Genomic DNA, 23,363 nt, shown 5'->3' on the forward strand with positions numbered 1-23,363 from the left:
TCCTCCAATGCATAGCATGTGTCGCAGAGTGCACTGAGGGATTCATGGAGTCCAGGATGAATCATCATCCAAGCCTCTGGAGCTGCACATCGCACCATGCAGTGCTGCTTGTCTGGGAGTGCAGCCTGTGCTCCCAGAATAACTACATTGGTTGTTTGGGGTGAGTAAAACAAGCCTTCCCAACCTGACCACCTGCCACCCCTCCCGCCTGGTCATGTGAACAAGCTCTATGTCTGGCTGCACATTCCTATGTGCGTCAAATATGTCTCTGATTTACACTCATGGCGCCTTTAAATAAACAAATAAACAAGACATTCTGCAGAGTTAGATAGCCATGACCATGTGCTGCAAAAGGAAAAGCAGAGAAAAAGAAAGGGGCAAGTTTCAGACATTTCATCTCGACTTAATTCTGCTGCTTCTAGAAAACTGTTTTGCAGTCCAACACACTAAGCTAACCTTTATGATTTCCCACTAACTTGGTTTTTACAGATGCAATTATTGGAAAATACAGAATTGGGAAATCAAACCAATATCACTGAATTTATTCTTCTGGGATTTGGGGAGCACCAGCTACTGCAAATTCTTCTTTTTGTTTTCTTTCTCCTCATTTATGTTGCCACGATGGCTGGGAACATTCTTATCATTCTACTAATTTCCTCTGATCGACACCTTCACATCCCCATGTACTTTTTCCTCGGGAACCTCTCCTGCTTGGAAACCTGCTGCAGCTCAAATATCTTGCCAAAAATGTTATGGAGCTTCCTTACAGGAAATAAGATGATTTCAGTTCAAGCATGCTTTGTTCAAAATTATTTCTTTGGTTCTTTGGGAGCTGTGGAATGCTACCTCTTATCTGCAATGTCTTATGATCGATATTTAGCTATATGTAAGCCACTACATTATGTCACCATGATGAATGGCAAGCTATGTCTCCATTTGATAGCTGGTTCTTGGATTAATGGTTTTGTGGCAAGTAGTGTGGCAATAACCTTAATGTCCAATTTAGTTTTCTGTGGCAGCAATGAAATTGACCATTTCTTTTGTGACACCTTTCCAATAATAGAACTAGCTTGCAGTGACACTCGAATATTAAAACTGATTATGTTTATTGTGTGTTCTATATTGACTATTCCCCCATTTATATTGACTTTAACTTCATACATTTTCATCATTGAAGCCATAACAAAAATTCCTTCTACCATGGGGAAGCAAAAAGCATTTTCCACCTGTTCTTCTCATCTCCTGATGGTTACAGTTTTTTATGGTACGCTGATGGGTGTCTATGTGGTACCAAACACCAACAGGCTCAACAGTCTTCACAAAGTCTTCTCCATCTTTTATACCATCCTCACCCCCATGCTCAATCCCATCATATACAGTCTGAGAAACAAAGAGGTAAAGGATTCCTTGAGAAGACTTACCTCATTTCTATATGCTCAAACTCAGAGGAAAAATCTGACCTAGGAACACTTACTGACCGATTTCCTCCATTTTGCATATTCAGTTTGCAATTGCCAGTGACCATTTTTCTTTAATGATCTCTATATAGTGATTTTTCCTTCAATGTGTATAGAAATGTATCTAATTTTTGTTTGCATATGAGTATTTTGAAGAACCTGAGTATGTGTAAAACTCTGTTCATTCTCAGATTCATAGGATAGGGATTTTACTCCAGAGCAGGGGTGTAACAAGGACAGCAGGGGCTTGTGTTCAATAAATGAACATCTCCCTCCGCAGTCTTAAGATTTTTAAACCTTTTTCTTAACCTATGGACACCACCGCTCCTCCTCCTGCCCCCACTGTTTCTTGTCCCCACTGCTTTCCTTTTGCCCATAGTGCTCCTCATCCCCACATTCAGCAGCAAGTTTGCACAACAGTGGGGAAGCAGGGGCCGTGGCTTATCTCATTATTCAAATGATAAGAGAAGTCAGAGAATCTCTTGAAACTGCACAACGGGCCTTCCAATGCAACATGACGCTGCACACCAGGCAAGGGTTGAGGGGCAGCAGGACAGGAGGCAAGCCACAGCCATGGTAGCAAGTGGCGAAGTGGGGAGAGGCTGAGTCAAAGATGTCCGGACCCCTGCATGGTAGCTTGTGGTTCACTGGACACTTTGGAGCTCTACTAGCTACACTGCTGCCCCAGAACTGAGATTAACAAAGAGGCTGACTTTGGATGTAATGTGGAACTGCAGTTCCATTCCCTTCACTTTCCGGTCCAAATTTGGGCATTCAGGAGAACTACTTCTTGCAGTCTCTCAATGCAGAGAGGAGGGGGAACTGGCTGTCTGAGCTTACTTCTTTACTGAAGGACAGCCATGGCAGCTAATAGCAGCCGGAGCAAGGAAGGCACTTACTCCTCCAACTCCAGTTGCAAAGCTAACAGACTGCAATGCCAGCATTCAGATGTAATGCTGGTACTGCAGAACTGGAGGTACAGGTGGCATATCTCACTATAAACTGAAGGTACAAATCACTGGCCGGGTAGGAAAAATGTGGGTCCATTTTCTTTCTTAACTGCAGTTGCCCACATCTAGAAGTTCAAAAATTGAAACCAGAGGCCCCTTCACCTCCAGTTTTGTGTTACATGTGAATTCAGCCAGAGTAACTCTGAAGAGGAAGCACACACACACAAAAGTGAGTGTCAAAGAGGGAGACAGGACTGATGGCTGTTGGGGATATTAATAGGCATTGATTAGTCTTGCTTTTGTTATGCAAGATTAGCTGCCCAAATTAATGAGAAGGCTTTAGATTTGCAAATGAAGCTACCATTGACAGAATAGCAACTTTGTTTTCTCCTCCTTTCTAGAAATGTGTGTTTGCAGGGATTGCTTTATGAAATAAAACAGAATTTATTACCTGCTTGTGAAGCCTTTTCTTTAATAACCAAACCCAGTAGTCTAAATTTATTACAGTTTTTCCTGAGCATGCTTCTTAATTTATTCTGGTGGGTCTGATTCCTCTGGTAACCAGGACCTCAAACAACTATCTATGGTTTACACATTTTTTTTCTGTTTGTGAAATCTGAGAGGTGAGAAATTGTGCATAGGAGATCATTGCCTATAAAAATAGAAATAGAAAAAAAGTGGTTAGAGAATATTCTCGTCCATGTATACGTTCTGTGTCAAGGAAGTGTAGCTCATGCAATATATGTTGAAGTCAGTGGCAGACATCCTGACTAATACTGTACTTGTGCAAGGATATTGCACTAATGCCAATATGGTGTTGAGGTGTCTGGAGCTTACATTCCAGACAAGTGTTGTCTGGAATGCAAACTCTATTTATATATGTATACAGAGATCTACTGAGGTTGGGTGTTTATTACCTGAACACAGATATGTGAAACCATGAGTGTCGTACCCACGATTAATGAGGTCCTCCTGTATGGACCAACATATGTGGAATATGACACTTAGGGATATTTTCATGAGGCCTAGAGGGCTGCAGAGACTGCAAAAACAAAAACAAAAACAGACCCCCTCTCATGTGATGGAAAATGCTGTTGTGTCTGTGCAAAGTTAATCTGAATGTTCCCAATTGTTCCAAATTTCAAAACTCAAATTTTGAATGTTGTTTTTTTTAAAATTACTTTGAGTGCCACAATACGGCCTGTTTAAATTTGAAGGTCTTCTACTTTATTTCTTAGCAAATGCCACACATATACATCTGCACACACTGTAGTATCTGAGATGAGGATGGGTTAAATGGATAACATTTCCTTTGTTCAGTGCACTGTTAGAGAATGTGGGCTCTGTTCAGAGTCTAGATAAGGTTCCTATTTGGGAACTGAGCTGGCAGTTCCTAAGTGTTACCAGGAAAGTGATCTTGGGTTTATAGTGGATAATTCACTGAAAGCATCATCAGAGTTCTACAGCAGTGAAGCTGGCAAACACCATATTGGAAATAGAGAAGAAACTGAAAAGCAAACAGGCAATCCCGTCATCATTACACAAATATACAGTGTCCTTCCCAGTGAGGAAAATACTTCCTGGTTTGGTCCCCTCTCCCCGCCTCAACTTTTTATGACCTACAAGTGTTAGAAGTACTAAATCCCTAATTCAGCTTCAGATTAGATGATAGGTTCTTCCATCTTTCCCACAGAGACCAGAAGACTAATATAAAGGGTTTTTAATCAAACACAGAGCAATGAGAAATATCCAAGGGGAATTTGATGCCCTAATGATGAAACAAGTTAAATACTGTTTGCGCTGCAGCAACCAGCTTACAACACTGCTACTTATTTTTCATAAACAAGTCCTATTACTAAGCAGTCTTTGAAAGAAATACAAAATAAATAAGGATGTTGGAAACAAGTGTGAGAATCTAACAGCAGGCATCTCAGGCTTGATGGTAATGTATAATCTGGACAGATTTTTAAAATTCTAGGGGAAAGGGGGGAGGGGAACCAGCAGAAAGCAGAATACGTATTAATTGGCCTTGTATCTCCAGCCCACCACACAAGATAGACCAATCCAAGTATCTCCATATCTGAAACACTTGCTATCTCATTCTCCTCTCATCTGTATTCCATCCTCTCAATTTCTATAGTACAATAATGTAATTTTCCAGTTTTGGTTGCAGTTGTTGCGTATGGGGAGGGATAAACCAATGGATTTGTAAAGTCCCATTAAACAATTTAAGCTTGCTTCCTTTCTTGTAGTTTCCATTGCTTCTTCATGGGAGGAATGGTGATGGAAAATATACATTGGAAGGAATCGTTGACATATTCAGATTAGATATTTATCAGCCATGATACAAAACACGGGTAAGATGGAAATGGCCACCTGATGGCCTGGAGGCCAGATCAGTTGAATGATTTTTTTTTAAAAAAAATGTTCTTCAATAATCACTACCAAACTTTAACAAAGATGCCGATAAATGTTTGACCCCTATTTATTCATAAGGAGAGAGAAAAAATATTTTCAAAGCTGTCTGTGGGCTAAGTAACGAACCAGCCAAAAAGATATCTGATAACTTGGAGCCTGACCATTCATTGCATCAGATAGTTGGGTTGTGTGACAAAATGTTTCCAAAACACAGGCTGCATTGTAGAAATAAATGTATTCCCCCTGCAACCCCGCAAGAATATAGAAGTCAGGTTAACCTGGCATAAAACCTTGCTAACATTGGTTTCAGATCTGCAGCCATTAAGAAGTTGAAATCCTGAGCTAGAAGAGGAATTGGAAGTTTAAGTATAAGGCATGTATTGTCTTATCCGGGATAACTGGAAGTCCTGTAAAGGAAAAATGAACATGTATGTGATTAAAAAATAATAATAGAAACAACCAAATGCTTTCTCAGATATTTCTAATTCAAACCTGTGATGTGTCTTCATATTTTCCATCTTCCTATAGTCTGTAAACCAAACTACTGCATAAAAGAAGGCTATTCACACGATGAAGGAAAACCGGGCTAAGGAAGCCCAGTCAGGTTTTTCCTCATCATGAGAACCACCAGGCTCACAGTCGAGCCCAGTTGTTCAACAGCGGCTAGCGTGCCAAAGTAGCCCCAATTTCTTTTATTGTGAGTTGCCGTGGCATAGCTCCATGCCACAGTGATTCTTGAGGAGACCCCTGAGTGGGAGGCTGCAACAAGTCTCCTGGTGTCGGGGATCTCTCAGCTTGCCCCATGCACTTGTGTGAAGCATCCTGGGACTTCCAGGACCGGGTGGCTCCCAATCCCCACCACCCCTACAGGCTCTGTGATGGAGCCGGTAATCGTGTGGGCGGCCGATCTGACCGCCCATGTGTGGGGAGAGTGGGCTTGACCACACACTGATTGTGTGTAGAGCTTCAAGATGTATATCATTCCCAGTAGCATATAAGATTTCCTGAGCGGGGAGGATCTATTCTTCATGCATTTTTGAGCCATCAAATGGCATGTTGTCAGTTTGTCTCTTTTATTTACCAGGATATTCATAGGGCTCAATTTAAACATTTAACAGGTCTGGTTTTGTTAATTATGCATCCTGAGTGACTCATACGCACCTAAGAATAAATACACTGTCTCTTCAAAAGAGTAGAAAAAGATTCTTGAAAGGAATATAGTGGGAGGGTTTAATATGGCTTTATGAAGACAATCATTTATATGAACTATCATTGCATCATACCTCTCCAAGTTGACTAAAGGTGATATTGAATTAACAGCATATACAAATGTCCCCATTTGCTACAAAAAGGATTTCAGGAGTTTTCTCCATATGCTCATTAAATTCATTATCATGGCCTCTCTCTTTAAGACATCTGTGTACCAGTCAGCTGCCATGTCTGATGCAGTTACCAGACCAATTATTGCATCAGCACATACCTCACAAAGTAAGCGTCACACACATGCACACAGACAGGAGGTTCCCAGCTAATTACCCAAGTCTGTAAACAAACCCAAGTGTGAACAAATTAAGTACCCACCCACCCAACTTCTTGCCTTAAAAAAAAAAAACTTTGGAAAGTGAATACTTCTCATCTCCTATGTCTCAAACAAAGTAAATTAAAAATATGCCCAGACAGCTTGCCAGCTATGCCCCATCAGTGTGGGGCCAACTTTCAATCCATCTGATCATGAAAGGATTTCCCTCCTTAGGACTGGGAAAGGTTTCTTTCCTTTGGATTGGAGCTAAAATCAATTTCTCAGCTCCCCACCCATGACTGATGGTCCAAAATTCCCTCCAATCTCCTTTTCCTGAGCCCAGAGGGTTCAAACTTGGAATATTCCTTTAAAAATTTTGAACACCTGTAGCTGACCCCTGCATTATCCACATTTAACTGTGGATGTTGGACTCTCAATCTAGATGAGGATATTCCCAGACATGGTCATGATGCAGATGGCTAGAAACACAGTAGCCATTTGAATGAAAGCAGGATTTGGATTGGGAGTCCAGGCTAGTTAGAAGGTAACTGCTATATTTTACTTTTAAGCACATTCCTAGTTCATCTTGTAAAAGTGAAATTAAAATGGATGTCAGAGTTCCTCCCAAGGAGAAGCATCTGAGAATTTTCATGGGAAGCTAAACCAGTTTCTATAAGAAGTGACATTTCTCAGTGGGTTCTGCACATTCTTCAATTTTCCCCATGCTTCTAGCAAAAGCAAGTGAATAGAAGTGGGAGTGGAACCGAAAACGCTTTCCTCAAAGATGATGGAATGCGGCTGGCTGCCTCCCTGACCTTTGACAAGTAGTTAACCCAAAGAGCACTGTGCTCTAGAATGGGGTGGCTACAAGTGAAGCCAACATCTATGTCCTTGTGTAACCAGAGTTATCACAGAGCTCACAATCTGTTTTTGATTCTGTGACCAGGAGGAGGAAGAGGAGGAAGGTTTCCATAATGCCTGTGTTTCTCCCACAGATGCAACCTGTAGAAAGCACACAGTGGAAAAACCAGACGGTTGTTACCTTTTTCATCCTTCTAGGATTTGGAGATCTCCCACAACTTCAGATTCTTCTCTTCTTAGTGTTTCTAGCCATCTACATCATGACCATGTCTGGGAATATCCTCATCATTGTGCTGCTTCTGGCTGATCAACACCTTCAGACTCCCATGTATTTCTTCCTGGGTAACCTGTCATTCCTGGAGATCTGTTACACCTCAACCATTATCCCTCGGATGTTGGGCAGCTTTCTGACAGGAGACAAAACCATTTCCATTATTGGCTGCATGGCTCAGTTATATAGCTTTGGCACCTTGGCAGCCACAGAATGTTATCTATTAGCTCTGATGTCTTATGACAGATATATAGCGATATGCAAACCACTGCATTATTTGGTTCTTATGAACCCCAGAATTTCTATCCAGTTAGCTACATGCTGTTGGGTAAGTGGGTTTCTAGGCGGCACGGTAGTCATTGCCTTAACATCCCGTTTGTCTTTTTGCAAATCCAATGAAATCGATCATTTCTTCTGTGATTTCCCACCCTTGACAGAACTCTCTTGCAGTGACACAAGGCTTGCAGAATTGGCACTTACAGTGGTGTGTGGCATCATATCCATGTTTCCAACAGTCTTAACCTTGACTTCCTATATTTGTATTATTTCCACCATACTGAAAATTCCAACTACAACAGGGAAGCAAAAGGCCTTTTCCACCTGCTCATCTCATCTCATTGTTGTGACTGTATTTTATGGAAGTCTGCTTGCTGTTTATTTGGTTCCTTCTGCTGACCTTTCCAAGAAGTCAAACAAAATATTTTCCATCTTCTACACTAGTGTGACTCCACTATTCAATCCTCTCATCTATACCTTAAGGAATAAAGAGGTAAACAAAGCTTTGGGAAGATATCTGGGGAAATGGGCAGGCAGATGTACTCAGGTTATATTGTAAAAGTCATTACAATTGACTTTAGTATCATACATTTCCATCATTGCTGCTGTGATGAAAAATCCTTCCACTATGGGAAAGAAGAAAAAAACATTTTCCACCGGTTCTCCATCTCTTAATGGTTGCAATGCTTATAGCAAATTAATGGGCACCTATGTGATACCGAACACTAAGTGTTTTCCATCTTTTCTTTTCTTTTACCAACCTGACCCCCATGCTCAATCCCATCATATACAGTCTGAGGCGGGGGGAAAGAGGTAAAGGATTCCTTGAGAAGACTTGCCTCATGTTTTTTTGGCTCAAGAGCAGAAGAAAAATCTGATATTGGAACAGTTAGTGAGCTCTTTCCTCCATTTTCTGTGTTAATATTTCAATTGCTATATGACAGATTCTCTTTAATGATTAGCATGTAGAGAATTCAGTTTCCTTTCATTTTTACAGAACCATGTCTAATTTTTGTTTGTGTATGAATATTTTGAACCATGGTTTGCTTAAACCAGTGATTCTCAAACTTGGGTCCTCAGGTGTTATTGGACTTCAACTCCCATAATCCCCAACCAAAGGCCACTGAGGCTGGGGATTATGGGAGTTGAAGTCCAATAACACCTGAGGACCCAAGTTTGAGACTCACTGGCTTAAACCATGTGTTTAAGCAAAATTCATGTGAAAAAATGTTTTCAAAAATGTTTGATTTTTAAATATGACCTACTTATTAAAAGTTCACATTTCCTACTTTGGTTTCCTAAGAAAAGCAGTCAGTTTTCTGGAGGACTGTTATCATATGCAGGAATGACTAAAGGTGGCTTTATTGGCTACAACAAGAAAAGAATGAAAGCATGCTGGATGAACAAATGCAAGCAAACTGATGCTTGAATCCTAATCCATTCTTAATCAATGTGCTGAAGCTTGGGATTTCAGCAGTTGGTTAAATGTTGCTCATGAGCTTCAAGGCAGTGGCCAACTTCCTGACTGAAACTGCTTCTCACTAGGACCATTGATCTAAGTTTGGAGCTTGCATTCCAGACTAGTTTTGCTCTAGTACAAACATATTTGTACTCACGTGACAAGATGTGGAACCTGTGGCATACCTCATACGTTTTGCATGGAGCCTTTGCAAACTTTGTGATTTAGCAAAGCTATGCGCTCTTCTTGTATGTGTCCAACTTTGTTCATTGCAAAAGTACAGCAATAGGATGTTGGTCAAAGTTGCAATTGAAGAAGTCAAACAGAAGTGCAGCAGAACATTTTCTGTTCCATCAATATTGGTGTTTCAATATATGGACCCCACCTTAACCTTCCTGAGCACCTCTGTCGGCAGTGAGGTGATTACCTCCACTGCACTCCCATCAACAAGCCCTGGAATGTCATGGTCCATTCCCCCATCACACAGTGTCCTACTCTCCAGAGCATGTGGGAATTGATGGAGGAAAAAGTAGGGTAGCAGAGTGGTTCAGAAGTGGAGGAGGGAAGATACCTTGCTGAATATGCAGTGGCAAGAAATAATTCTAACAAAAAGAAGCATTTACTATTGTTGGGGGCAAGAGTAAGGCCCAACAGCAAGGAGAGACCAAGGAGGTAATAGCAGCAGGCAGTTAAAACCTACAAAAATTATTCACCCCAACTTGTTTCTTATATACATGTACTGGAGTGTTTATGAAGTAATGGAAGACAAAACAATTGGAAATGGCATCAATGAAACAATTGTATGTTATGAGAGGAGTGATCAAGTCCATAGTGTGGAAACTGATGTGAATCATAAATGAATAAATCCACATGAGGGTGACTCAGTTCCCTTGAAAGAGATTTTCAAAAGAGATCTTTCTCAAGTGGAAGTTTGTCTTGACAAAGTGTCACGGATCCATATGCTCCAAAGTCTTTCTCTTTTGCAACTACTCCTCCTGTTTCTAGAATGTTATCTCAAAAAAGCAAGTTCTTATCAGGTACAAAGCTACTTGGTTTCAAGACAAACAACTTACACTTGAGAAAGATCTGTTTCAAAATGGAGGTCACTGTCATGTGGATGTATTCATTTATACACTACATAAATTTCCATACAATGGACTTTATCATTCATCTAATACCATACAATTGTGTCATTTATACCATTTCCAGTTGTTTTATCTTGTCTTAGAATGTATGTATTTCTATTATAGATTGAAGCACTCTTACCCCCAAAGTCCAGGGCTTCCGCACCACCTGCCCCCCCCCATCATCTTTAGTCTGTCCTGGATGGTGTGGTTTGTGCCCCTAAGATCCTATGTGTTAAAAATGGTGCTTAACATTTTGTGGGGGTGAGGGGGCTGGCTCCAAAGGCCTTTAGGTCCAGGCTCCAAAATTACCTAGCTGCACCTCTGATTATAGATCTATTGGACACAGTTGTGCTTGTTTTTTCATCATAGGGTGAGTGGACAGTTTGATGGGGGATCTCTTAGTTTCATGTTGGTTTGAATTCATAGATCCCAGTATGCTTTATTTATTTCCTTTTATGAAGGTATGGGGTCAAGGGGATCTAGGACCCATGAGCAATAACATTCTGCAAAGCATGTACTATATCTTCTCCTTGGAGAGATTCAAGACCATTTTGTTTGAAGAAGAAAGATTCCTTTATGGACTATATCAAGTTTAAAGAAGAAAGATACATGGCCTCTGTCACTGATTTGTATTGACACATATTTAAAATGAAAGAAGGTGTTGTATATATTGCCAAAATGAACATTAGTTGAATTTTTGCTTCTGTGCTGTTCCCAGATTTTCATTAGCATGTTCATATAATAAAGGTTCAAATCAAATCAATGTTTGTTTGTTTATATTCCTCAAAGATCAAATACAGAGTTTAAAAGCAACTAAGAGCCCCTGGTGGTGCAGTGGTAAAACTGCCGCCCTGTAACCAGAAGGTTACAAGTTCGATCCTGACCAGGGGCTCAAGGTTGACTCAGCCTTCCATCCTTCCGAGGTCGGTAAAATGAGTACCCAGAATGTTGGGGGCAATATGCTAAATGATCATTGTAAACTGCTTAGAGAGCTTCGGCTATAGAGCGGTATATAAATGTAAGTGCTATTGCTATTGCTAAATGCTAAAGGAAAATATTACAACCAACTGAATCACGACTGTGTCAATTGTTGTCATGTTTCCACTGCAGTGACACAGAACTTAGCTACTATGCAGGTTATAGTTTGATTTGTATCAGAAAACTTAGTAGCTTAGTATAGAAACCCTCCAGTCTGTCCAGATGCCTCTGCAGTATAGGGAAAATATATCAATGATTCTTTATTTGGTCACTGACCAGAAAAAAGCAAAAAGAGAGAGGAAAAATACATCAAAATATCAAAGAAAAAACAAAACATCAGAGCATAGCAACAATAGCATGCTGTTATACCTATTCTTTGTGGGCGTTTGGATTACCTTTAAAATGGAAAATTACACCCATGTATTTAAAATGATCTACTTGCTCGATCACATGCATATCAATTGCCCAATTTTTTTTTTTTTTTTAGTTTTATCAAACCACATAATTTTGGTCTTATGATAGTTAACATATAAAACATTTTCTCTACAAATACTTACCAAAGCTGCTAAGGCTCTTTGTAACCTGGTTGGAGACTGGGAAAGGATCCCTGCATCATCCACATACAAAAGGACAGAGATATACTTGGAAGATAATTTCAGAGGGTGAAATTCTAGCTTGTTTAAACATTCAACAATATTGTTCATATAATAATTAAACATGAGGGGAGCTAAGATGCACCCCTGCTCAGGGGCGTAGCAAGGTTGGAGTGGGCCCAGAGACAAGATTTTAAAATGCCCCCCCCAAAGTCCAGGGCCTCCGCACACCCCAGGCCCCCAAGGATTTAAGTCTGATATTCCAAAATAAGTATGCTGCCTGCAAATACATTTCACTGAATACACACACACACGTCACAATATATAGTGATATACATTGAGTACTATACATTTGTATTACTTTTAATGCCTAGAATACACTAGAAAGATGAATGATTAAAATGGGCCCCTTGCTGCAGATTAGCAAAGGAGACTTTCAACCATGCAGGGTGAACCTATGTTTGTTTTCCCAGAATTCTGAACAAATTCAGTCAAGTTTGATTGCAGGAGGTTTTTCACAGGAGGCTTTTAAAGCCCTTTAAGACACATCTCCTCTGGAATGGAGGAGCTGCATTCACATGTTGGCCAGATTTACCCTGAAGTCCCTGCAAGTTATTGGGGAGCAGTGAACACACAAGAAAAATAAAATAAAATAAAAGCAGAAGACATGCTTCGCAGTTCTCACTCAGACCTTCTGGGTTGCAAAACAACTTGAACATAAGTGCATTTATAAATGAATGAATGAATAAATAAAATTAATAAAATACTGTTTCTTCCAGAAGTTTTTGTAATTTTCTGCCATGAAACAAGCCACTTATAGGACTTTTTAGATAGTTTTTTTTAAGTCAGCAAATTTTCCAAGCTGTTTCAAAATAAATATTCAGAGACTTCTCGGTCCCTCCCCCCCCCCATATCCAAGCCCTATGGCAAGCAGATCCCTATATATGGGGCGGGGGGGGCGGGAAAGGTAACCACAAAAAGGAGTTCACACTCTACCTGGCAAATGCTGGTCTGGGTTAAGCAGGGCAGCAAGGGGTCTTCTGCTGCAGAGAACACTCCGGCTGCCTCCTCCTTCCTGGCTGGCTTGGGCCCTACTCGAGTTCAGGCTTCACTGCGGCCTACACGGAGGCCTCCGTGGAAGCCCCATTGCCCACCCGCCGATCAGCTGAGAGGCGGGAGAAAAGGAGCTCTTGGCAGCTGGGCTGCTACTTCGATTGCCGGCCAGGAGAACAAGCAGGAGAGACGGCGAACAGGGCAAGTGGCTGAGGGGCCTTGGGGCTGGGCAGGGGGCAATGGGGAGTCACATGAGGTGCCCCTGGGGTGCCCCTCCAGGCAGTGGGGCCCCCAGACAACTGTCTCCCCTTGCCCTATCATTGTTACGTGCCTGCCCCTGCTTAACCCCTGCAAAAAGCACTTATCAAACTGGGTGAGCTGATCCACCATTTTACCCTGCAGTCCTTTTGGATTGGAGCTGCAATGGTGGCCCGTTGGATGGGTTTTGATGATTCTGAGATCAAGCACATAAGACAATGGAAGTCCAAGGTGTTTCTGCGTTATGTACATTAATGTTTTATGTTACTTCCTGGCCTGTTGCTGGGTGCTCAACTTTTCTTGTTATTTTTGCAGGTGCTGGTGGAGCAGTGGCTCCTTTGGGTGTACTGATATGTGGCCATTCCATTGTTTTCTGGGCCTTCAAATGAGCCAGCACCTCGTAAATGGGTACCCAACTTGGTTTGGGGAAGCACGCCAGCCTGCATTGGTTGAATAGATGGAGAATGCTGTGGAGCCAGTTGCTGTTAGTGCCTCTCACAAGATTTTGGTTGTTTATTTGGGTGAAAATGATCTGGGTAAGCAAATTGGACTTGCTGTGATTCAACAAGCCACAGCCGACTTTGCTACTATATGGGGGTGGATTCCCAAAGCGGTTATCATCTGGGCTGATTGGCTGCAATGGAGGGTTTGGAGGGGGTTGCATGATTTGAGAGGGGTAAAGTGGTGGCACAGAAGAAGTGTGTCATTTATTTTGCAGTGAAAGCTCAAGTGTCACAATTTCCATACATGTAAGGCATCTGAGCAAACAATTTTTCTTAGGTGACCAAGTGTAAAGAATTGTTTTACAATCAATTCCTCACTCAGTCTTGAAGCTGAATGGATGACTTCGGCCAGTCACTGCTCATTCAGCTTCACCTGGTTGGAATTCGGACCACCAGATGCAAGTTTGGAGCAGTATAGAAATAGGTTAAATAAAATAAATAATAACTAGCTGGGTCAGGCACAGAGCATCCACGACTCTAGTTTCCCACCACTGCTGCTGCCGCTGCTTTTTTCTTCCCCACCCACCTACTGCTGCCATTTTCTTCCCCCACCTGCCTGTCCACCACACTGCCTGCTGCCACCCTTTTCTCCTTCCCTGCCCACCCCACCCACCTCCACCCACTGCCACCGTTCCTCTTGCTGCCGTTTTGTTTCCTGCCTCGCCCGCCTGTCTGCTGGCCCCACAACTTTCCTCTCTTTCCTAGTGAGAACTCCCACAAGAGCTGCCACACATGGAATTAGCAATGGGTATGCCTTCTATAAATAGATAGAAATAATAACATAGGGGTCACAGAAATCACCATCAGCCAGTTACAAAAAGCAACTTTCCTGGGAACAGCCTATATTCTGCGACGATATCTATAACAATTGACAATAAAATTCAGCCATCTCAGGTCCTTGGGAAGGACTCGATGTCTGGATAAAACAAACCAGTCCATAACACCTGTCTGACTGGGTAAACAAGAAATAATAAAAAATAGAGATCTCTTGCACCAGGGGTGGGCAAACTGGGCCCTGCAGCTGTCGTTGAACTAAAATTCCCAGTATCCCCAGCCACAATAAATTGTTGTTGGGAATGCTTGGACCTGTAGTCCAAAAACAGCTGGAGGGACAAGCCTGGATGTATCCAGCATTAATCCTGCTTAGAGTAGACCCACTGAAATAACTGAAAGTTAGTCACAAGCAAAACTGTAATCCTATAGCTGTGGCATAGTCAAATGAGCAGCAAGTTGTATTTATGTTGAAGCAATCATAAGATCAAACCATGTGGGGAGGAGGACCATTCCTTTTACCCCAGTTAATCCCCTCCCCTCCTTTCTCTCTCAGTACGCTATTCTTGAAGCATTGAGAGCAATTGGGTGTGCGAGAGAGTGCTATAGGTGTGTCTCAAAAGGATTCCCCTAAACCCAAGATGCTACTCAGTAATCAAGCTAAAGAAGACTTCTAGTTTATATACAAATCAAAAAGTTTTATTTGTATAACCGCCTACAAATTTTATTTATTTATTTATTTATGTTTTTATACTGCCTGATATGTACAGCTCTAGGTGGTGTACACAATTTAAAATATTTAAAAGTCACAGATTAAAATACATGACAGAATAAAAACGATAGAACAAAATAGTTATTAAAACAAGTTTTTAAAATTATTAAAATTAATTCTAATTAAAATCCTGCAAAAACTGGAGAGTCTTGAGGTTTTTCCTGAAAAGAAACAGAGAAGGTGATGCTCTTATTTCAGCAGGGGGCATATTCCAAAGCCCTGGGGCAACCACAGAGAAAGCCCGGTCCTGGGTCGCCCCCAAATGAGCTGGTGGCACCCGTAACCAGACATCTCCAGAAAAGTGTAACAGGTGGCAGGGTCTATGACAAAGGAGGCGCTCTCTTATATAGCCTGGACCCAAGCCATTAAGGGATTATAGGTAATAACCAGCACTTCGTATTTCTCCCGGAAACATAGCAGGAGCCAGTGCAGTTCTTTTAAAACTGGTGTTATGTGGTCACTTCGTGTTGTCTCAGAGACCGAAATGGCTGTCACATTGTAAGATCCAATTGAGATCATTTTATATTGCATATGTGCATAGATGAGTTAGCCATATTGAATTAGATAAATGCTTGACATGGGTCTGTTGGCTTGATACAGTTTAGGCCTTGATCTTACATGAACCCATGAGTGAATGCCGTCACGAAAGGTGGATTCACAAATCCCACACAATACGTCCAAATTAGATATCCCCCTTTTGGGCCGGTCCCTAGACCTCCTACGATTGTACAGAAATGGGACCGTGCCAAATTCCCCTGTCTGACCAGGGCCATGTATGATCATGTCAAATCCCCCTATTCCAGAATATCTTCCATAATGTCAAGAGCAGCCCTCATCTAGAGCTCTTGTCTAAAATTAGAGAGAATCGGCCTTTCGGCTCGGGCACACTTCCTCATTTTTTTAGTACCTCAGATCGAAAGTACGCCAAGGCCCGGTGTTCCATTTGAAGGGGGGTCGCTGGCCCATGCCTTGTTCCTCTTTCACATCTTCCCTGACCAATGATATTAAATGTCAAATGGGACAGGTTAGCTGAGGGTCATGGATGGTCAGGACCCCTCTCTCTATCCAATCACCGTTAGTGCGTAGGTGGGAAAAGTGAGGGTACATATACCCCTGATTTGAGGCAAAAGGGGTCAGTGGGACCAGTGGATGCAGAAGGTAAAGGAAAAAGAGGAAGATTGCCCAACTTGACACACCCGATACCTTGCAAGAAGGAAACATCAGTTTCCTCTGGTAAGCTCAGGGGAACTGAATAGGCCACAAAGAGTGAATGCAAGTTTTAGCAATTTATAGAGTGCCAGCTTGATATTGTTTTAGTTACTGTGAGGGAAGTCATTGTGTATGCTGTGATTCATCTGAACATTGGTAAGAAAATAAATTTGTTTTGATTAAATATAATCCCTTCACTTCTCCTCGTGTCTTCTTGAGTCTTGGGATTCTTGGCAGCCAGAACCTTCAGAAAGGACCCACAGTCTATTAGTGTGAGAATTTTTGAAGTCTTCAATTATTCCTGGTTGCGGGGATTTTGGAGAGTCAAAAATCTCTTACAAAATACTGTACCAATTGTAGTTTCCAGACTATGTACAAAGGCAGCCCCACGTTGAGCTCATTGCAATAGTCAAGTCCGGAGGTTACCAGCATATGTAACACTGTTTTAAAGCCATTCACCTCTAGAAATGGATGTAGCTGACATATCAGCTGAAGCAGATAAAAAGTGCTCCTGGTCACTGCCTCAACCTGAGAAACAAGGGAGAGCTTTGCATCCAGGAGCACTCCCAAGCTATGAACCTGATCTTTCAGGGGGAGTGTAACCCTATCCAGAACAGGCAGATCTAAACCATCTCTCGGGCCTTGCCCCCTGCAGTCAGTACCTCTGTCTTATTTGGATTCAACTTCAGTTTGTTATCCCTCATGCAGCCCATTACTGCCTCTTGGCAGGCATTTAGGGGAAATATGACATTTCCTGATGTGGTCGGCATGGAGAAGTAGATCTGGGCATCATCAGCCTATTGATAACTTCCAGCACCAAACCTCCTGATGATCTCTTCCAGTGGTCAAGTGTGTACACTTAACCAAGCTGTGTGCAGCCCGAGGAGGCACAGAGATGGGGTTACTTGTAAGGAGGATTCCTCGTGGGATTCCCCTTTACAAGTATACCCCCAAACCAGTCCACAATCTGGTTCTTAGAACTGGGCACAGTCTGGTTTGAATTAGGACCACCCAAAACTGGGCCGCTTCAATTCAAACTGTGGTTCGAATCGAACTGGCTCCCACACCCCTATCCCCTGGCCCTTTGCCCCACTGTGATTTCTCTACTTCTCTCCAGTTGTCACAAGTTTCCACTTACATTTTTCCATTCAACAAGGGAGGCCCAGTTTCCTGCATGGCAAATGCCTCCTGAGTCCCAGAATGGCTAAATCCCTGCACTGCCCCAATGAGGAGCAAGTGATTATTACGGTGCCTGAAGATGAATATGTTTTCTTCGTGCTCGGAACAGGACACAAATGTTCTAAAAATTCCACCAGAACAACTGGTCAAGTCAGATATTCCAAAAGAACAAGCTTGGAATGTTTCAAGTCTTCTGAGCTCCATTTTGGAGGCCTGTTTCCCCCCCCCCCCTTTCTGACTCGTTTTGGGCATTGCATTCCAATTGGCTTGCAATCTAAATTTCTTCTTGGGCCAGAGTCCTGAAGCTAGGCTAGTAGGATGGGAAACAAGCAGGAGTGAGGCTGAGGGCCCCACTAGGAGTGTTGGCCCAAACTGGACTGGGCTACTTCAGTTTTGCACCCCCTTGCCCCCCCCCCCACCGGTTTGGTTCAGTTTAGTTCAGGAGGGTTGGGAAATTGTTTGTTTTTTTAAAAAATTACCCCTCTGGGGGTGCTTCCGCAGCTTTAGGGGAATTTCCAGAGGCTTCCACTCCCCCACCGGCCACCATTACAGCCCCAAATCGCCTAGTTCTGGCAGTCTTCAGCCTGTTTTATGCCCATTGGGCATGTGCAGTGGCTTCTAAAATGGCCATCGCGATGGAGGGCAGGCCCAGAACGGGCTGAAGACCACAAAAATTGGGAGATTTGGAGCTGTAAAGGAGACCAGCAGGGGAGCCTCTGGAGACACACCTGTGGCAATGGCAGTGCCCCCCATGGGTAAGTTAATATTTTTCAAATTAACTTACAACCCCCCCAAAAAAGGTTGGGGGATTTGGCTCAATATTGAGCCAAACCAGGGGGGCGGGATCGGCTCATTATCAAGCCATAGAACTGAACCACTTTGATGCCAAACTGGTTCGGTTTTGAACCAGTATGCACATCCCTAGGCCCCGCGATGCACTCACTCACAACACACACAAAAATTTAAGCACACTACAGCCAGCCAGGAAAATACTTAAATATTGTAATTTAAGGGGAAAATGGGGGAGGGGAGGGAAATCACGAGTCAGTCAAAACTCTCTGGAGACCACTAGGCCAAACTGCAAGGCAAGGCAACCTAAGCAGCAGCAGCAGTAGCTCCTCAGTCTCTCTCAGGCAGCATACATGAGCAGCAGAGACAGAGAGATATTACAAGCCACAAAGTGTTCTTTAATATTCTTTGAATAACCCTCCTTCAAGCACCCACCCTCTTGCCCCTCCCCACTAGCCAATGGGGTGATAGGTGTCCCTGAGTGATACTTTTTCAAAGCCACTCAAAGGGCCTGACACATCTGGCCAATCAGGGGATCTACATCACAGCAAATCACTCCAAGAGACACAAGTGTCACAAAATGGATGGCAATCTCTTTCTTACACAAAATGGGGGCTTGAGTCACTCGAGAGAGTTCAAACCGGCTCTGTTGGAACCAGGCTAGGTCTGATTTAAATATGGCCTAACACTTCTATAGCTTTACACATCGTATCTGTAATTCTGTGAAATGTTGTAAGAATGAACAGAATAATACAGCTCTAAGCTCTGATATAGTAAACAGTCCTCAGTCTGAGTATATAATGGAGAGAGACAGAAGATTAGTGAGATTGCCTCGTCATTTGAAGTGACCAACACAGGCTGCATTTTCATCAACATCATCTATGGATTGACCTATTAGTATGAGAAGTTAAAAGATGATAATATATATTTGGCTTAGTGGGGAAAACTCAAGCCATGCTATAGCATCAAGATATTCTCTTGAATATCTTCATGCTCTTTCAGTTTGTTTAGATGTTCATATTGACAATTACTGTAAGTCATAGGTAAATACCATTTCCCTCTTGAGTAATTAGTAAATATCTCTGGAGACCAGAGGTAAATGAAGACCGCTTACTTGCAAGAAGGACTGAGATGTAAATAAGAAAAGGAGGACAAAGGTTCATTGGGTGAGCAAAGCTACAGCCATAAAGGAGGACAAAGAGGGAATAAAGTATATCTTACTCTCTGGATCAAGAAATATTTCATTTGATTGTTTATCCAGAACTGAGGTATTTGCCACATTGAGTTGCTAATAATTCTTGTAAAATGTGTTATACTGTATATGTGATATCACCAGTTCCTTAAAAGCCTTATGAAGGTGGTGAATTTGCTTAATTTGTTAAAAGTTATTTCCTATGTCTGTAAATTTAAAATAATGGTATGGAGGCGGTAGGCTGAAATCTATGGTCCGGTTCAGATGTAATGGGAAATCAGAGGTCCCTTCACCTCCAGTTTCCCAACCCGACCATCCAGATTCAGGCAAATGGAGTTTGCGGGGGGAAGCAACCTTTGGTTTCCCTTACCAAACTCCCCTCTGAGTTTTCGGTCAGAGTGGAGTTTTGCCGCCACAAACTCAATTTCTGTAGTGCCAGAGTTAAACCTGAATGCTGGGTGAATTACACCTGTTTGGGCCTCATGGAGCCAGAGTTGAGGGAGGAAGCTCCTCCGACACTCTGAACTAATGGGCTGTGCGGGATGTCCTTCTCTTAAGAAGGAAGCCCACACAGCTGGCTCCCTCACCTCTCTGCAGTCTTGCTGACTGCAGACAAACTGCTCTCCCAAACATCTGAATGTTGATGGGAGAGTGGGAGGAGTGGGGCGCAGAAGTGGGTTTTCTGTGTTATATCTGGATCAGGCGTATGTGATAATTGTATACAATATGTCAACCAAGTATAATATTTTCTGAAAAGGGGAAATATGGGCCCTCCACTGACTCGCATGCTATCTAATTTATTATTAAAAGACTAAATTAAATTAAATTATTGAAATTCCCACACATTTCAGTGGCAAGCATTTAAGCGTGCTCTTAAACCTCCCTGGGACATTGGACCATAATGCTGAATATTGACTGGATTGTGCAGAAGCAATGATCCTGCCCAGTGCAGATACAACAGCCATGCATAGATGGATCTCCAAAAGGCCCAACATAGAACTCAAGGCATACCTCAATACCTACTTCTCAATACATACATCACTGTGCACAACAGCCAGTGTGGTGTAGTGGTTAGACTGTTGGATTAGCAGCATGGATGCCAGAGTTCAAATCCCCATGCAGTCATGAGGTTCACTGTGTGGCCTTTGGCCAATCACCCTTTCTCACCTGAGCCTCAGCCTATAGTGCACCAAGAAAAGGAGAGGAACAGAGATCTATGGAAATGAATTAGTAAATTATTTACCTGGCAGATTTGTTAGGATTTTTGGAATTTGTAGATTTTATTTTGTCTCCTTTTCATCAATGGACCAAGAATAATTGCAATCCATGTTTGAATTTTAAGCAGATTCTGAAGCTCTTCTCATGATCCATGAGAAGAGTTTCTGTCACGTCTGTGTGGAGAGAGGTCTTAGCCCACTCTCCCCACAGATGATCAAAGAGCAGCCCAGGGGCGGCCGAATCACGGAGTCGGCAGGGGCCGCGGAGATCAGGGGCAGTTTGGCCCCTGGAGCTCCCAAGATCCCCCTCATGAGTGTGTGGGGCATCCTGGAGAGACCCCTGAGCACAGGAATCTTGCTGCAGCCTCCTAATCAGGAGTCTACTCATGTGTCGCTGCACACCGTGGCGACAAACGAGCAAAAAAGATGAGGTTAATGGAGCGCTCACTCTGTTAACTTCATTTAAGGGGAGGGGGAATTAGGCGGGCTAGTGGCCTTTGGAGAATAGCCTCCCTTTGTCACTGGGAATAGCTCCCTTTGTCTCATTGCACCATTTCACTTAATTTAAATGTGTATTTCAGTCATACTATTATTTGTATGTAGTACTGTTGTGACATGAAAATTAGTTCCAATTGATAGGACTTGGAATTGCAGAGTGGCATAATCATGTGCTAGATGAAAAGTGTAACCCAATTGATGAAGTGAAATAAAGTCCCAGCTGAGTTTTGCATTTATGCTTCAGCATCTGCAAGGCAAGCTTGATGTCTGGTGACAGTTTCATGCCTGTACTTTCCAAGAATAAAATTGTGATGAATGTTGGTGACATACAATCAGATAAAACAGCATGTAAACACGACATGTTCCATCATTATTGCAGAACCTGATATAAATTGACTAAATAGATTGGATACTGTGAAAACTATGTGGAGAAACCAGACTGAAATCACAGAGTTTATCCTTCTGGGGTTTGGGGAGCTCCATGACCTACAGATTTTCTTGTTCCTGGTGTTTCTGGTGATCTACATTTTGACCATGGCTGCCAACATCCTCACCATTCTTCTGATAGTGATGGATCATCATCTTCACACCCCCATGTACTTCTTCCTGGGGAATTTGTCTTTCTTAGAGACATTCTACAGCTCAACCATCCTACCCAAGATGCTGGCCAGTCTCCTGACAGGGGCAAAAACCATCTCCCTCAAAGGATGTCTCACACAATTGTATTTCTTTGGTTTCTTGATTGGGACAGAATGTTATCTTCTCTCTGTAATGTCTTATGATCGTTTCCTAGCAATATGCAAACCCTTACATTATTCAACTCTTATGAACAGTAAGCTCTGTATACAGTTAGCAGCGGGCTCTTGGATCAATGGAATGATATTTACCTCTATATATTTGGCATTGGTGCTACAACTGGAGTATTGTGGACCTAATGAAATCGATCATTTTTTTTGTGAGTCTCTCAAATTGATTGAAATCTCATGCAGCTATTCCAGCCTGGTCAAACATGGTAGTGTAATCTTAGCTTTTGGATTCACTTTCCCTCCTTTCCTTCTGACCCTGATTTCCTATGCATACATTATTGCTACCATCTTAAGAATCCCCTCCACCACTGGGAGGCAAAAGGCCTTTTCCACCTGTTCTTCTCACCTGATAGTTGTTTCTATTTTTTTATGGGGCCATAACTATTGTGTATCTGACACCAAAAACTGAAACAGTGATAGACCTGAACAAAATATTTTCTCTGTTGTACACTGTTCTTCCCCCTTTAGTGAACCCCCTTATATATACCCTGAGAAACAAGGATGTCAAGGAATCCTTAAAGAAGGCTGCTGGGAGGGTACTACGTTTTAGACTGTGAATCATCAATCCAGAGCTTCTTGACTCTTCCTTCATAAAAATAAGCCTAAATAGGTAAAATAAATTATCTAGCTTAGAAATTGTGGATCACTCCCATTCCCATTCCCATAACATTATTTTGTCATTATCTAGATGAAAGCATGCAGTGTTCATGTTTATGTGCTTGGGGATCTTGGACTCTGAGAACAGAACATGTCTACTGCATAGGTCTCTGAAGAAGAAATTAAGCTATTCTGCATGTACTACCACATTTCTGGGTGTTGGATATTTTTCTGTATGTTGACTTCAGAAATCTATATTATAAGAAGTACATTCCAGTATGTTCACCTCTGACATATATTTTTTACACTTTATTTTCTTACTAAGCCTGCTACAATTTTTTTAAAGGGGTGTTGTTTCTTTAATATAATTTAAACCCAGAAAAAGAATTAGGTAAACATGTGAAACAATTATTCAACTAAAGTCATCAATCCCAGTCTAGAAATATAAATCTGTACATAGAAGCAAGGCTCCATAAGGGTAGGCCGTGCAGAAAGAGATGTGCACCCAGAGCGACATTCGAATCCTCATCTAGATTTGAGACTGAATTGGCTTGACTCATCCTTATTAGTATTACATTTTCAGGGCATTCCTGGCCTTCAGCCCTTGCTA

The 23,363-nt window shown here is 42.2% G+C and overlaps 1 protein-coding gene and 1 pseudogene across 1 annotated transcript; both read left to right on the forward strand.

Moving 5' to 3' along the window:
- The first annotated feature begins 489 nt into the window (after positions 1 to 489).
- LOC128331198 (olfactory receptor 1M1-like) lies at positions 490 to 1,464 on the forward strand. Its single transcript, XM_053264549.1, has one exon. The coding sequence runs from the start codon at positions 490 to 492 to the stop codon at positions 1,462 to 1,464; it is 975 nt and encodes a 324-aa protein (XP_053120524.1).
- A 5,854-nt stretch (positions 1,465 to 7,318) lies between these two features.
- Positions 7,319 to 22,713, forward strand: LOC128331199 (uncharacterized; annotated as a pseudogene).
- The last annotated feature ends 650 nt before the right edge of the window (positions 22,714 to 23,363 follow it).

The sequence above is a fragment of the Hemicordylus capensis genome, chromosome 6 (assembly GCF_027244095.1).
Source record: "Hemicordylus capensis ecotype Gifberg chromosome 6, rHemCap1.1.pri, whole genome shotgun sequence".
Classification (NCBI taxonomy): domain Eukaryota; kingdom Metazoa; phylum Chordata; class Lepidosauria; order Squamata; family Cordylidae; genus Hemicordylus; species Hemicordylus capensis.